The 15,336-nt window shown below is 38.8% G+C and overlaps 1 protein-coding gene across 2 annotated transcripts; it reads left to right on the forward strand.

Moving 5' to 3' along the window:
* The first annotated feature begins 1,597 nt into the window (after positions 1–1,597).
* Positions 1,598–12,543, forward strand: LOC103036982 (uncharacterized). Of its 2 annotated transcripts, none has more exons than XM_007251555.4 (7): positions 1,598–1,706; positions 4,645–4,774; positions 6,760–6,853; positions 7,489–7,619; positions 9,075–9,217; positions 10,442–10,639; positions 12,272–12,543. In XM_007251555.4, the coding sequence occupies exons 1-7, from the start codon at positions 1,696–1,698 to the stop codon at positions 12,381–12,383; spliced, it is 819 nt and encodes a 272-aa protein (XP_007251617.1). In that variant the 5' UTR covers positions 1,598–1,695; the 3' UTR covers positions 12,384–12,543. The 2 variants fall into 2 exon arrangements, with proteins under 2 accessions (XP_007251617.1, XP_049339292.1); XM_049483335.1 differs by lacking the exon at positions 12,272–12,543 and adding an exon at positions 10,989–11,200.
* The last annotated feature ends 2,793 nt before the right edge of the window (positions 12,544–15,336 follow it).

The following is a 15,336-nucleotide window of genomic DNA, read 5'->3' on the forward strand; positions in this document are numbered from 1 at the left end:
GAATCCCAGGTGACCTTTTTTGGTCAGACAGTGTACTTTTACTACTTTCATTAGTTTTACTAATAAGACTTTTTTTATTTAAAATGTTACATTTTTATATTAAAATGTCATATTTATGTAAATTATGTAAGATTGTATTGGGAGGATGTGACTTAAACCTTCTCAATGTAACCTGGGTCAGTGCGTTGCCAGGCAACGAGTCAGCACTGCAGCTCCTCCCCTCCAAACGATTCTCTTTAATGATTCTTTTTTTGAATCACTTGCTTTATGTGATTCGAATCACGCAGGAGAGTTTGATTCATGTGATTCAGCTGCCCGGTACTCGGCTGAATGCTAGCCACATTATCCTGATAAAAACACTAAAATAAAACATTTACAGATGAGTATATAAATCTATTGGTAACATAGATTAGATTATAAAACACACTTTAACACACTGTAAATGTTCATTATAATGTATTATATTTAAATATACTTACATAGCTAATAATTTATTTTATTTATGTTCTGTATGTATTTTTGAAATATTTTTTATTTTATCACAATTAACTTTAGGCAAGGCTATAATATAAAAGTGATTATTAATAATAGTAATACTTATTAATTACATTGTTTTTAAATGTATAATTAAGTGTAATAGCATTTAACAATATACAGCTTTGAAAAAATAGGAGACCACTTAAAAATGATGAGCTTCTTTGATTGAAAATCTCTGAAATATGATCAAGAGAAAGAAGAATGATCACAAACTATCAAACCAAACTGAACTGCTTAAATTTTTGCACCAGGAGTAAAGGCATAAAGTTATCCAAAAGCAGTGTGTAAGACTGGTGGAGGAGAACATGATGCCAAGATGCATGAAAACTGTGATTAAAAACCAGGGTTATCCCACCAAATAATAATTTCTGAACTCTTAAAACTTTATGAATATGAACTTGTTTCTTTGAATTATTTGAGGTCTGAAAGCTCTGCATTTTTTATATATATATATATATATATATATATTTTTTTTTTTTTCAACCATGTCTCATTTGCTGCAAATAAATGCTCTAAATGACAATATTTTTATTTGGAAGAAATGTTGTCCGTAGTTTTAGGATAAAACAACAATGTTCATTTTACTCAAACATATACCTATACATAGCAAAATCAGAGAAACTAATTTTCTTCAGAGCTGTATGTATCAATCATGAATAATTATTGATATTAAATGTACAACATATTATGATTTAATTATCCAAGTAATGTATCCCATTTCTTATAATGATTATTACAAAAATAGAAATAAAGAATAATATAATTTAAATCTCTTCCTTTTTAAATCTAAAATATAATAACATTTCGTAGTACCAATTAAAAACATATAATAACATTTTATATAATTTATTTTGAATGTACACATATTTTTATTTTATATATTATTTATTTTAAATATTCTATAATTTAGATTTTGATCTTGACTTTATTGGACAACATTTCTTTTTTGATCTAAACGAGTAGATGAGTCGATGCTTTTCTGGATGACCTGGATGAATCATTTTTTGCAAGTTGATTCGTGTGATTCATTGAAAGGATTCGTTCATATAGAATGACTCAGTGATGAATCGTTGGTGGACCGCGGCCCCGTTATGGGAGAGCTCGGGCTGTTTCTGCCCCATGGACCCTCTCACCGCGAGTTAATGCCCCCACGAGGACATGTCCGAGAGGTGAGTCCCGAATCAGCATAAGACTGAAGGTGGAAGAGCAGATTGATTTGTTATAGGATTCGGTTTGGGGGGTCCGGTGAGTTGGGCTGCTCAGGTGTGTGTGTGTGTGCGCGCGCGCGCGCGCGTGTGTGTGTGTGTCTGACTGTGGTGTGTCGATAGAGCTAATGACTATTTGATGCAATATGTAATATAAAGTATATTTAAAGTATTTAATTGAAAAAAAAATCACGTGCTCACCTGTATAGTGTACCTGGCTCAGGTGTGCTCAGGTATCCGGCTGTTATGGCGACGGTTTTAATCCGGTAAAGAGTGCAGAGTTCACCGTAACCTAAGCCTTATTTCAGCCGGGCTGCAGCTCTCCTTACAGCCAGACTGCTCCAGGCCTGATTTACCCCAAACACACACCGAGCTCTGCAGCACACCTGTATTATATACCTGAATTATGGCCACTTTATTAGAAACACCTACATTGTGTCTTAACCTTAATTATGTAGCCTTAAACTGTAACATATGGTGAGTGGAAGCACAAGGTAGGTAGGTAAGTGTTTCTAATAAAGTGGCCACAGTGAGTGGAAACACAATGAACTCCTGAAGACAGAGCTCTTCAAAGAGCACATACTCTCCTAACACCTCTAACTAACTACCTTCCACTACCAGATCAGGGGAATCTCTCACTATCTTTGATAAACACCCGAAGACAGAGCTCTTCAAAGAGCACTTACTCTCCTAACACCTCTAACTAACTACCTTCTACTACCAGATCAGGAGAATCTCTCACTATCTTTAATAAACACCCGAAGACAGAGCTCTTCAAAAAGCACTTACTCTCCTAACACCTCTAACTACAGTGCCCTCCATAATTATTGGCACCCCTGGTTAAGATGTGTTCTTTAGCTTCTCATAAATTGAGTTTTGTTCAAAATAATATAGGACCACGATGGAAAAAAAGAGTAAAATACAACCTTTAACTCAAGTGAATTTATTCAGTAGGAAAAAAATCCCACATTAAGAAATAATTATTTAACATCAAATCATGTGTGCCACAATTATTAGCACCCCTGATGTTAATACTTTGTACAACCCCCTTTTGCCAACAAAACAGCACCTAATCTTCTCCTGTAATGTTTCACAAGATGGGAGAATACAGAAAGAGGGATCTTTGACCATTCCTCTTTGCACATTCTCTCTAAATCATCCAACGACCTGGGTCCTCTCCTCTGCACTCTCCTCTTCAGCTCACCCCACAGGTTTTCAATGAGGTTGAGGTCTGGGGACTGAGATGGCCATGGGAGGAGCTTGATTCTGTGTGCCATTTCTGTGTAGATTTGGCCACATGTTTAGGGTCATTATCTTGCTGAAAGACCCAGTGACGACCCATCTTCAGCTTTCGGGCAGAAGCCACCAGATTTTGTTTTAAAATGTCCTGGTATTTTAGAGCATTCATGATGCCATGCACCCTAACAAGGTTCCCAGGGCCTTTAGAAGAGAAACAGGCCCACAGCATCACTGATCCCCCGCCGTATTTCACAGTGGGCATGAGGTGCTTTTCTGCATACTCAGCTCTTGTGTTACGCCAGACCCACTTAGAGCATTTGTTGCCAAAAAGCTCTATCTTTGTTTCATCTGACCAAAGCACACGGTCCCAGTTGAAGTCCCAGTACCGCTTAGCAAACTCCAAACGTTTGCGTTTATGATTGTGAGTGAGAAATGGTTTCTTCCGTGCATGCCTCCCAAACAGCTTGTTGGCATGTAGATAGCGCCTGATGGTTGTTTTGGAGACTTTGTGACCCCAAGAAGCTACCATTTGTTGCAATTCTGTAACAGTGAGCTTTGGAGAACTTTTTATTTCTCTTATCATCCTCCTCACTGTGCGTGGTGGCAAAATAAACTTGCGTCCTCGTCCAGGCTTGTTTACCACTGTTCCAGTTGTTTTAAACTTCTTAATAATTCCTCTGACAGTAGATATGGACAGGTGTAGGCGAGTAGCGATTTTCTTGTAGCCATTGCCTGACTTGTGAAGGTCAACACACATCTGCCTCACTTGAATGGTATGTTCCTTTGTCTTTCCCATGTTGAAGATAAATGGCCTCTGTGTCACGTCATATTTATACCCCAGGGAAACAGGAAGTTGTGAATTACTAATTAAATGTTCCTACATACTCTGATCAACTTCGTAAACTACTGTAGAAGTGACAGAAATACTTTAATTAAATTTATTTCCTAAGAATTGTTAGGGGTGCCAATAATTGTGGAACAGGTGATTTTATGAAGAATAATTATTTCTTAGTCTGGGATTTTATTTCCCCCTTAAAATTTACTTGAGTTAAAGGTTGGACTTTACTTTTTTTCCCATCGTGGTCCTATATTATTTTGAACAAAACTCAATTTATGAGAAGCTAAAGAACACATCTTAACCAGGGGTGCCAATAATTATGGAGGGCACTGTAACTACCTTCCACTACCAGATCAGGAGAATCTCTCGCTATCTTTAATAAACTCCTGAAGACAGAGCTCTTCAAAGAGCACTTACTCTCCTAACACCTCTAACACACTAACTACTTCTAACCTCATTTCCTTCTTCCCCTCCTTCACTTCTCTATCCGATTATTACCCTTCGACCTCCTTTAAGCCCTATCTAAAAATGTTTATCTTAACTTCTATTACTTTTGTATTTGACTATTGTAAGTCGCTTTGGACAAAAGCGTCTGCCAAAAGTAATGTAATGTAATGTAATGTAAAGTGGCCAGTGATAGTATTATGGCCACTTTATTAGAAACACCTACATATGTCTTAATTTTATTAATATATATTCTATAACTGTGATCATAGTGAGTATGAGCACAAGGTGTGTGTTTCTAATAAAAGTGTCAGTAAATAAAACAAACTGTAATAAATGTTTTTTTTAATTGTCTAATCTTGGATGTTCTCCTCTCTGCAGTTCCTCAGGAGTGAACACCAGCAGTGGCAGTTTCCCCAAATCTCACTCCTCCCACTACTCTGAGCTCAGCGACACGCACACTCCTCTCTCCGTGGAACACACGCCGGACTCTGGTATCGTCTCCACTCCAGTAAGCCTCAGTTTACTCAGATCAGAATTAAGAGTGTGTGTACTGTAAACACCTCTATACTGCTGATTATTAGTAAACCTGGTGCTGATCTTCCCCTCATCAGCTCAGTTCCTTTAAGCTGGAGACTTGAAAACTAGATCTGATCCAGTCTGTACTGGACTTCACTCAGCATCACAGCCCCTAAACATTTTCACCAGGGTTTCAGTGTGTGTCCAGGGGTGTGTTTAGGTGGTATACAGTGTTTCTGTGGTATTTATTCTTTCTTTAGTATCCAGTCTATCTGTGGTATAACATGTATTTCTTTGACGGAGTGTGTGTGTCTGTGGTATTCAGTGTGTGTTTTTTTTGATATCCAGTGTTTCAGTGGTATTCAGTGTTTTTGTGATATTCCCTGTGTGTTTCTGTGGTATCCAGTGGTTATGTGGTATTCATGTTGCGTTTCTGTGGTATCCAGTGTTTTTTGTAGTATCCACTGTGTGTTTCTGAGGTATCCAGTGTTTTTTGTAGTATCCACTGTGTGTTTCTGAGGTATCCAGTGTTTTTGTGATATTCCCTGTGTGTTTCTGTGGTATCCAGGGTTCCTGTGGTATTCACTTTGTGTTTCTGTGGTATCCAGTGTTTTTGTAGTATCCACTGTGTGTTTCTGAGGTATCCAGTGTTTTTGTGATATTCCCTGTGTGTTTCTGTGGTATCCAGGGTTCCTGTGGTATCCACTGCGTGTTTCTGTGCTATCCAGTGTTTCTGTGGTATCCAGTGTTTCTGTGGTATCCACTGTGTGTTTCTGTGCTATCCAGTGTTTCTGTGGTATCCAGTGTTTCTGTGGTATCCAGTGTTTCTGTGGTATCCAGTGTTTCTGTGGTATCCACTGTGTGTTTCTGTGCTATCCAGTGTTTCTGTGGTATCCACTCTGTGTTTATGTGGTATCCAATATGGTACTGACTGTGTGTTTCTGTGGTATCCAATGTGTTTCTTTTGTATCCAGTGTGTGTTTCTGTTGTATCTACTGTATGTGTCTGTGGTATCCACAGTGTGTTTTTGTAGTATCCACTGTGTGTTTCTGAGGTTTCCAGTGTTTCTGTGGTATTCACTGTGTGTTTCTGAGGTATCCAGTGTTTCTGTGGTATTCACTGTGTTTCTGTGGTATCCAGTGTGTGTTTCTGTGTTCTGCAGTTTTCCTGTGGTACCTCGTGAGTGTATCTATGGTGACTTGGGTTTTTGATATAGTATTACCACAAATGCACACATATATTAATATTCATTATTCATCATTTCAACATTCTAAAATATCTGTAGGAAAATTGGTAAACGTTGTGAAAATGATCATAATGCTGTGATTGTTGTAGAAATGTCACAGTTCACAGTTCATATGAATCTGAGGTAGATTATTTAAGGATTAGCTAAATGCACACCTGCAGGTTCTATTGAATGATGGTAGAATAAGGGTGAGAGTGAGGGTCATCCTAACGGATCGTGTTTCTGACCACAGCTGAGCCGTGAATACTCTCAGTGTGGAGGTAAAGGTAAACCTAGCCTGACAGATAGACCTGATCAGCAGGGTCACAGTGTGTCAGTGGGATGGGTTCACTCAGTTCAGGCTGCTTCCAGGTTTGAAATGTACGTGAAAAGAACATTTAATAAAAAAAAACATTTATATAACATCTTCATAATGAATAATACCACACTGAATCATTAGATAGAATGATGTGGGCAAACGAAAGCACCAGAGTTTGTTGTTGTCGTTTTGATGAGAAATGCATTTCAGCATAATCTATTATAATCCTTATTTTTTTATTATTTACTTTTCTTGTGGGTTACATCATATCAACATTTAAACACACTGCATTCTTCCTTCCTGGCCATGGTGTAAATGACCCCCATTGTTCTAATCTGTCAAAAAAATATCAGTTAATTAATCTTTGAATAATGTGATTACTATTCCAATCATCCACAGGAAGTGATCTGTGATTGGTTTTATTTTATTTTAGCTGCCATCCAGCCGCTTCAGGTTCACCTCGTGGCATCACCTGGAGGAACACGATGTACGGGGAGACCAGCTTTCCTGCCCCAGAGTCAGAGAAGGTAAAACTCAAGACTTCTATTAGGAACTGTCAGATAACTTTCAACTAACACTCCACAGATTACCTGTTTCGTTCAGATACGGACTAAGGGTCCTGTTTTACACCCTGCCAACAGTCTATTTTAATTTTAAAACAATTATCTTTTTAGAAAGAATTGGACAAGTATTGCAGAAATGAATGGCAAAATTTAAGTGGTTAATTATTTACAGTCCCAACATTTTTGGAATGTGCTACAGGTCTAAAATGCAGGAATGGATGTATATTAGTCCTGTCACAAAAGTATTTTTTGTGGACGATATATTGTCCCAGAAATTATAGACAATATTGCGATTATCAAAAATGATTGAGGTCATGTTCATTCATTGTACGATAAATCGATATTGCAATAATTGTGACAGGCCTAATGTATATTAATAAATTATTAAATAAGTTGAGCAGATATAACATATATAACATATATCTTTGTTTCAGACTGTTTGCAATCAAATAAAAGTCAAAGTAAATGTGAAAAACAGTGTGCGTTTTATTTGCAACATTTTCTGATTGGCTGTCTAGTGTCTAGTGATGATAAAGCAGTGAAGTGTTTATTGGTTTATTGATAATGAATTAATTCATTGATTATGATGTATCATGCAGGGCCTTCGGAAGATGAGCGCTCTCTTCGGGATGACGATATCTTTCTCAGGAATGGCAGAAGGAGGAGGAGGAGGGAGGATGAAGGGCAGAGATGGGAGGAGAGGCTGCAGGAGAACTGGGAGAACTGTGTGGTAATACATTAGATATTTGCTTTCAGAGTGAGAGTTTGGTGTCAAATTGTGATTCATTATAGATAAATGTAGTATATATTATGGTTTATTAACAGTGGTGGTGAATGGAGGCATTTCTTGCCTCTTGCAAATACAATACTTTGCTGTTACTACTCGCTGTACTAATGATGTGGGGCAGCTTCTTTACTGAGAGTTTTTTACTCCCCGTGCATTTTCTATATGAGGTACATGAAGTGGGATCTTTGTCCTTCTTTAAAAGAAGGGAAATAGATGCATGAGTCAAGGTGCTAGGCAGAGAGCCCGTTGCAAAGAATTTATCATAAACTTGCTGAAAGAAGGGAAGTAAGCTTATCAATAAATGTCTTTAAAAATTCAACACGAACATGCGCCTTATGAATGAATTTTACCAGTCAGGTATTAAAGAGCAGTAAAGCCACTCTGCTGAAGTACAGAGTTATACAGGAGTTTCAGTTTAGTTCTTCAACACTGAGAATGGGGCAGTATTAGCATTAGCCGCTAAGCGCTAGCTCTTTCGCCATTTAGAAGTGAGTATTATCGGCCTGTAGCCTGCTGCTAACCCCGGCTAGCACTACTGGAGCAACTTTAGCATTAGCTACTAACCACGCTAAGCACTAGCTCTTTCACTGTTTAGAGGCGAGTATATCGGCCTGTAGCCTGCTGCTAACCCTGGCTAGCACTGCTGGAACAGTATTAGCAGAAGCCACTAACTGCGCTAAGCACTAGCTCTTTCACCATTCAGAGGTGAATATTATCAGCCTGTAGCCTGCTGCTGTTTATTGATAGTGTGCCTTATAATCTGATGCACCTTATAGTGTGAAAAAATAAGGTAATCCACCTCTTTTACCTCTCTCATCTCCCTTGTCTTCTTTATTTTTCTCTCCATCGTGTTGCATTTGCTGTTTACTCCATTTCAAATTTTACATTTACAAAGTTTTTTAATGCTGCATAATGTGTCAAAATTCTAAAGCAGCGACAGTGTTGATCACCACCATCACCAACAATTTTACATAGAACTTGTAACAACCATTTTTTATTCATTTCAGCTTTGTGAATGTAAATACTTTTTTTGCATATTTGCATAGTTATCATATAAAGCAAAATCAAGGAAACTTACCTGGAAGCACCATGGAGTATTCTTGTGGCGAACCTTCACTTCATAACTGCTCAAATCTACACTACCACACCACAGGTGGCAATTATTCTAAAATTTAAAAAGGTTTATGTAAAACACATCTATTCACACCAAACCTATTCTTAATTATTAACTGTGCAAATCAGTCTAATTCCCACTAAACTTTGACATAATTCTTGACCAATTTGGGAAAATTCCACCAATACTTAATGCATTACGGGATCATCGTTTGTGAATGTAATCCAGCTGTAATATACTGTAGGTTATATCTGATCAGTTTCTCTATTCTGACTCTTCCTCAGGAGCTGAACCTGTCCTATCAGGACCTGGGGGACCCTTACCAGCTGGAGAACTTCACCCGCATCCTGAGGAGGCTGATCAGAGTGGAGCGCCTCCAGCTGGTGGATAACGCCCTGCATGACCTCAGCTCAGTCCGACTGCCAAGGTACGGCACCCACACCTCAGACAGCCCAGTGACACATTCAGCAGGGTGATGGTGTTAGTTTATATAAACAGGACACTGTGGAAGTTATAAATCACATTAGATGGTAATAGAAACAGTTTCCACCAAAATCGGCCATTGGATTAACCAAGGATAAATGTTTAACTAGTTTAACTAGTTACAATCAGTTTTAATCAGTCAGTGGAGCACCTGTATTTCCCACTGCCAAGTTAGAAACACCAAATATTTACCTGAACACACCTCACTTCCAAAACACCACACCCATCAGTGTAGATTTATTTCTATACACCGCTGTTGACAGATTATAAAATAGCAAGGAGCATCATGATGTGCCTTATGCAGAGTAAACGCTCGGGCTCTAGATCTTACCAAAAGGGAGAGTAAAAGTGGGTTTCTCACTTCTGTTCCCTAATAAAATAATCTCTGTTCAGTCTGTTCTCAGTTGCAGAACATTCTGTCCATCCAAGTTGTTTTTTCTCCCGTGGCCTCAAGGCACTTACAAACTGAGTGTAAAGACAGCCAATTACGTCTGTCTTTGTCTTGAATGTTTTTTGAGAAAACAATTGCTTAATAAAAATAGATTACATCATTTAAAGATTAAGTTGAGTAATATTACATGCTTGTAATAAGATATCCCATAGTCTTGTAGAATCTGGCAAAGAGAGCATGTATAAATGCATTTAAAGGGGAGCTCTCGTGGATAATTGACTTTCGGTGTAGTAAAACACGATAAAGAGTACTAACCTTTTTTGAATAGCCCACCTCCACTCTCCTACAGCTTTCTGAGATCCAGTAAATTTGTTCTTTTTGCCCAGCACTCTTTGGGACATCCGCTTGCCCCTGCTGATAAATCACTTTTTACACCGTTATTTAGGTCAAAGTAGCTCCACACCTCTTTGCTAGAATCCGGAGAGCCCTGACATTTAAAACAAGACATTTAGAACTTTAAAAATGCACAAGAAGCTCATTTAAAAACACTGTTTACAACCTGTAGCATAACCTAATCTCTGGGTGCGGCGCTACGCTACAGGCCCAAGAATTAAACCCTGGGAATACACCACAGTTTACTGTAAGGATGTTTTTAGAAGCACTAAAACTGTAGTATAAAGTAACTACCAGGCCTTATTATTACATCACTACTGTCTGTCAGTGATAGGCTGGTATTGTGATAAGGTGTAAGTCTGTCTGTGTTGATCTTCTCTGCAGATGTAAAAGCCTGAATCTGCACCGGAACCACCTGACGACTTTCGGTCAGCTGCCAAAGGTTCCTCAGATCCAGCACCTGTGCCTGTCTGAGAACAGCATCTCCAGCCTGGGGGAGCTGAGCCTGCTGCAGGCCACGCCCATACACTCCCTCACCCTCAAACTCAACCCCTGTGAGTTCCTGCAGGACTACCGCTCACGGTGAGAGAGAGAGAGAGAGAGAGAAAGAGATAGAGAGAGAGAGAGAGAGACTTTGCTGTTTCTTTGTGCCTTTTAACACCTTCAGACCCTGCATGCATTACAATAGACATCATGTATTTTCTTTATTTTAAATGTTTTGTTGCACATAAGAGCTGTTGTCCATCAAAATAGACCATGAACCAGCCATTGAAAAACTTTATAAACCAATGAAACAGTAACTTGGTCCCGCCCACTGCACTGAAAAACAGTAGTATTAGTAAAAAAAAAAAAGTAGTAACAGCTCATTTTTACTAGCTTGTATTATAAATGTCATTTAAAACACTTTTTAATCATGTATTTTACTGTTTAGGGATAATGTATGTTCTTCGCACCTGACACTGAAACTGCCGTTGGATTGGAAAGCGTTAGAAATACCATGTGTGGCGTGTGAACTCGCTGAGGTGCGTGTGTCACACGCTTAAAGCGTGAGACTTGAGAACACTGACGCAGGACATAGTCCGATATACTCACATCTGAACAGTGAAAGAACTAACAATACTCACCTCAAAACAGCAAAAGAGCTAGTGCTTAGCACGGTGAGCAACTAGAGCTAATGCTGCTACAGCAGTGCTAGCCGGCGTTAGCAGCAGACTATGAACTAACAATACTCACCTCTAAACGGCAAAAGAGCTAGTGCTGAGCACGGTGAGTAACTAGTGCTAATGCTGCTACAGCAGTGCTAGCCGGCGTTAGCAGCAGACTATAAACTAACAATACTCACCTCTAAACGGCAAAAGAGCTAGTGCTGAGGACGGTGAGTAGCTAGTGCTAATGCTGCTACAGCAGTGCTAGCCGGGGTGAGCAGCAGACTATAAACTAACAATACTCACCTCTAAACGGCAAAAGAGCTAGTGCTGAGGACGGTGAGTAACTAGTGCTAATGCTGCTACAGCAGTGCTAGCCGGGGTGAGCAGCAGACTATAAACTAACAATACTCACCTCTAAACGGCAAAAGAGCTAGTGCTGAGCACGGTGAGTAACTAGTGCTAATGCTGCTACAGCAGTGCTAGCCGGGGTTAGCAGCAGACTATAAACTAACAATACTCACCTCTAAACGGCAAAAGAGCTAGTGCTGAGCACGGTGAGTAACTAGTGCTAATGCTGCTACAGCAGTGCTAGCCGGGGTTAGCAGCAGGCTGCAGGCCAATAATACTCACCTTTGAATGGTGAGTTAGTGCAGTGTTTAGCAGCTAATGCTAATACTGCTCCAGTCTTGGTGCTGGAGAACTAAACTAAACTCCTGTATAACGCTGTATTTCAGCGGAGTGGCTTTACTGATCCTTAATACCTGACTGGTAGAATTAATACATAAGGTGCACCGAATTACAAGGTGCACCAATGATTTTTGAGAAAATTAAAGAATTTTAGGTGCGAGAAATACAGTATTTTCTAATTCTCGAAAAGACTAGAAGTTCCCAAGCTTTATTTATACTGTTTCTCTGTAGAACAGGCTCAGAAATGCAGTTATTTACTTAACTTTAGTCCTGCTCTTCCAGATCATGATGTCAGAGTTTATTAAATGAGCTCAGAGTGAACTTCACCTCACCCAGTCTGACTCAGTCTTTTCTGTCCTGTTGTGTCTCGCTGCTGCAGAGTGTTCTCCTGTTTGCCAAAACTCAGAGTTCTGGACGGCATCCCAAAGCTTCCAGAAGACTCCGTGCCTCCGAACGTCTCAGTGTCCTCCAGGTTCTGCACCATCCTGTAACCCTGGCAGGGTCACGTCCTGCACATTACAGCACACGCCATCCTCACATCAGCAGTACTGTACCGGGAACGGAGACGCCCTCTCCGATATGCACTGTTTCTACAATATCCTGTATATAACATCCTGTTTAAATCAGATTAAAGACTTGCTATTTTTCTACTGTCTGAGTCCGGTTGTATTCCTGTTGAAAAGGGTATTTCAGATTAATACAGTCCTAAGGGTCATATTGTACACCCAGCGCAAGGTGCATCACGATGCTCTTTGCTACCTTACACTCCATCAACAGTCAGTTTGGTCGGTTTTCTCCGCTGAGACGTGCAAAGCTCTGCGCTGTTAAGATAGCAACGCGCCAAAATCAAAATGTACCTGGCTCTTAAAGGCTAAGCACCTCCCTGAAGCGCCACCTGAAGATTTCACATTGTTTTAGGTTTTTAAAAAAATTTAAGTGAATTAAAAAAGACAGTTATATATTTAATTTACTTTAAAATCAATGAAAACAAGTAAATAAAAAAAAAAAACAAGTTGCTACGAAATTGCAGTAAGCGTTCCAGAAAACCTTTTTTTCATGTTTTTCACAATTAGTTTTTTTTACCTTTTACCCTTGTGTGGTGTTCGGGTCTGTGGGACCCGTTTTCATTTTTCATCAAATGATACTAAAAAAATATTTTTTCTAACTCAAACTCATTGGCATTGGCTCATTTTTTGTGAAAAACATATATCAAAATACATTTTCTATAAACACACACTGTACACCCCCCCCTACACATTTATATTACATACAGTATGTTTGGCCAAGGGCTAATAAACATTGCTTCATTTGTAAATTTGAAACTAAACAAATTTTCTACTCATATCTTCAGTTTAATTCATTTTCTTTTACATTTTATTAAAAAACTAATAAAAAAAGAGTAGCACTTTTTTAAAGAAATGTAACATAAGAAAGGTAAAGGGCAAATATTAACCATGTAAGCTGTTTATATTGCTTGCAATTTAGGTGAAGCAAGCATGTGTAAAGCATTTTAATGTAAAATTGCTTAATTTTGCTGAATTAAATACAAGTAACAAAGTAAACGAGTAACAAAAATATGAACACCACACAAGGGTCAAAATGTCATGATGTACAGGCCAATAAAATACATCAAATCAAAATGGCAGATACAGTACCACTCAAAAGTTTGGACACACCATCTCATTTAATGAAGTCATTCAGGTCTTGATGAGAGCCAGTTTCATCATAATGTTTTTGATGTTTTTTTGCCAATAGGTGGTTGCTGTGGTGTTGCTAAAAACACATTAACAATTGTCAGAATAGGAATATCTGTAGAATATCTACTATAATAAATATTAAATATAGGGCTCTAAGTGGTGCAGCAGGCTGCCACTATGATCCGGAGATTGCTTGTTAGAATCCTGGTCATGCAGCTTGCCATCAGCTGCCAGAGCCCTAAGAGAGCACAATTGGTCTTGCTCTCTCTGGGTGGGTACAGTAGATGGTGCTCTTTCCTCTCATCACTCCTAGGGTGATGAATGTTGATCAGCACAAGGCTGCATCTGTGAGCTGATGTATCGGAACCAAGTTACTGCACTTTCCTCCAAACGTTAGCGCTGTGATGCTACTCAGCAATGCTGCATCACATGACTTCACATGTGTCAGAGGAGGCATGTGCTAGGCTTTACCCTCCTTGTGTTGTGGCATCACTAGTGATCGGGGACATACAGCTAAGTAGCAGATGTATGGATGGGATTGGATAAATTGGGAGAAAAATATAAGAAAATTAGAAATAAATCTTTAATAAAAAATATTTTAAATAATATCTATGGAATACAATCAATCAACAAGGTATTATATTATTAGTTTATAGTATATAGTATTAGTTTGTTCTAACTTTACATAGAACATCATGTCTCCTCTCCCTGTCCATCCTGCATTTATTTCAGAACCTCGTCTCATTCATACTCTTCCTCTTCCTCACCAGTAACGGCCGGTTCATCCTTTCAGCAGTGCTTCATTAATTCATATGTACTTCAGTGTTGTGTTTTAATTTTGGTGTGGATTTCAGCTCCACTGAAACCTGAGCCACGGAGCTGGGACACATCAGGACAAGAGAGAGAAAGAAAGAGGGGAGAGGAGAGAGAGAAAAAGAAAAAAAAGAGAGCAGAGAAAAGAATCGCTTTATCATCTCTAAGCCTGAAATATCGTTTAGGCCTCAGATCTGCAGAGTTCAGCGTTCCTCCTCGTTAAACATTCCTGACTCAGCTCAGTCCCAAATTAGAAAGTATTGTGTAGAAATACCATCTAGTGCAATGAGCAATGGTGCCTCCATACACAGGTACGGATCAGCACACACAGAGAATAATGAGTTTAACCATAATAACATTAATACAGTTTAATAATACAGTTTTACTGCTGCTGTAGACTTTACCACCATTCATTTAAGCCATATGTTTTCTACTTTAGATTCTTCTAAGTATCCATGTATCTTCGAGGACAGATCTGCACACTCTTGCTTTTTTAATCTCAGTGTCTTCATGAGGGAGAGACACCTGGAATAGTTTTCTCAGTGTCTTGAAGGAAGGAGGCACTGAACAACAGCTGCTGCTTTTCCTCCATGCTGTGAAGCTCCAGCTCATCTCTCATCACCATTTCAGTTGATCAGGTTTAGGTGAGGAGATTGTACCTTAAATGTTTTACATGTTATATGTGTCTCTTACATTTTTAATGTATTTAATATTAATCTTAAATTAGTTTCTTTGATTTGACCAAATTAAAAACCTCTTAAATATAATAAAAAGGAAGATGGATGATCACAAGCCATCAAACCAAACTGAACTGCTTGAATTTTTGCACCAGGAGTAAAGGCATAAAGTTATCCAAAAGCAGTGTGTAAGACTGGTGGAGGAGAACATGATGCCAAGATGCATGAAAACTGTGATTAAAAAACAGGGTTATTTC

Source organism: Astyanax mexicanus, chromosome 9 (genome assembly GCF_023375975.1).
Source record: "Astyanax mexicanus isolate ESR-SI-001 chromosome 9, AstMex3_surface, whole genome shotgun sequence".
NCBI classification, from domain to species: Eukaryota; Metazoa; Chordata; class Actinopteri; order Characiformes; family Acestrorhamphidae; genus Astyanax; species Astyanax mexicanus.

Excerpts from the sequence above, each read along its gene's own strand:
- LOC103036982 (XM_007251555.4), top strand. Across the intron at positions 4,775-6,759 it reads CTGGTATCGTCTCCACTCCA|CTGCCATCCAGCCGCTTCAG; the intron begins GTAAGCCTCAGT and ends ATTTTATTTTAG. Across the intron at positions 10,640-12,271 it reads CTGCAGGACTACCGCTCACG|AGTGTTCTCCTGTTTGCCAA; the intron begins GTGAGAGAGAGA and ends TCGCTGCTGCAG.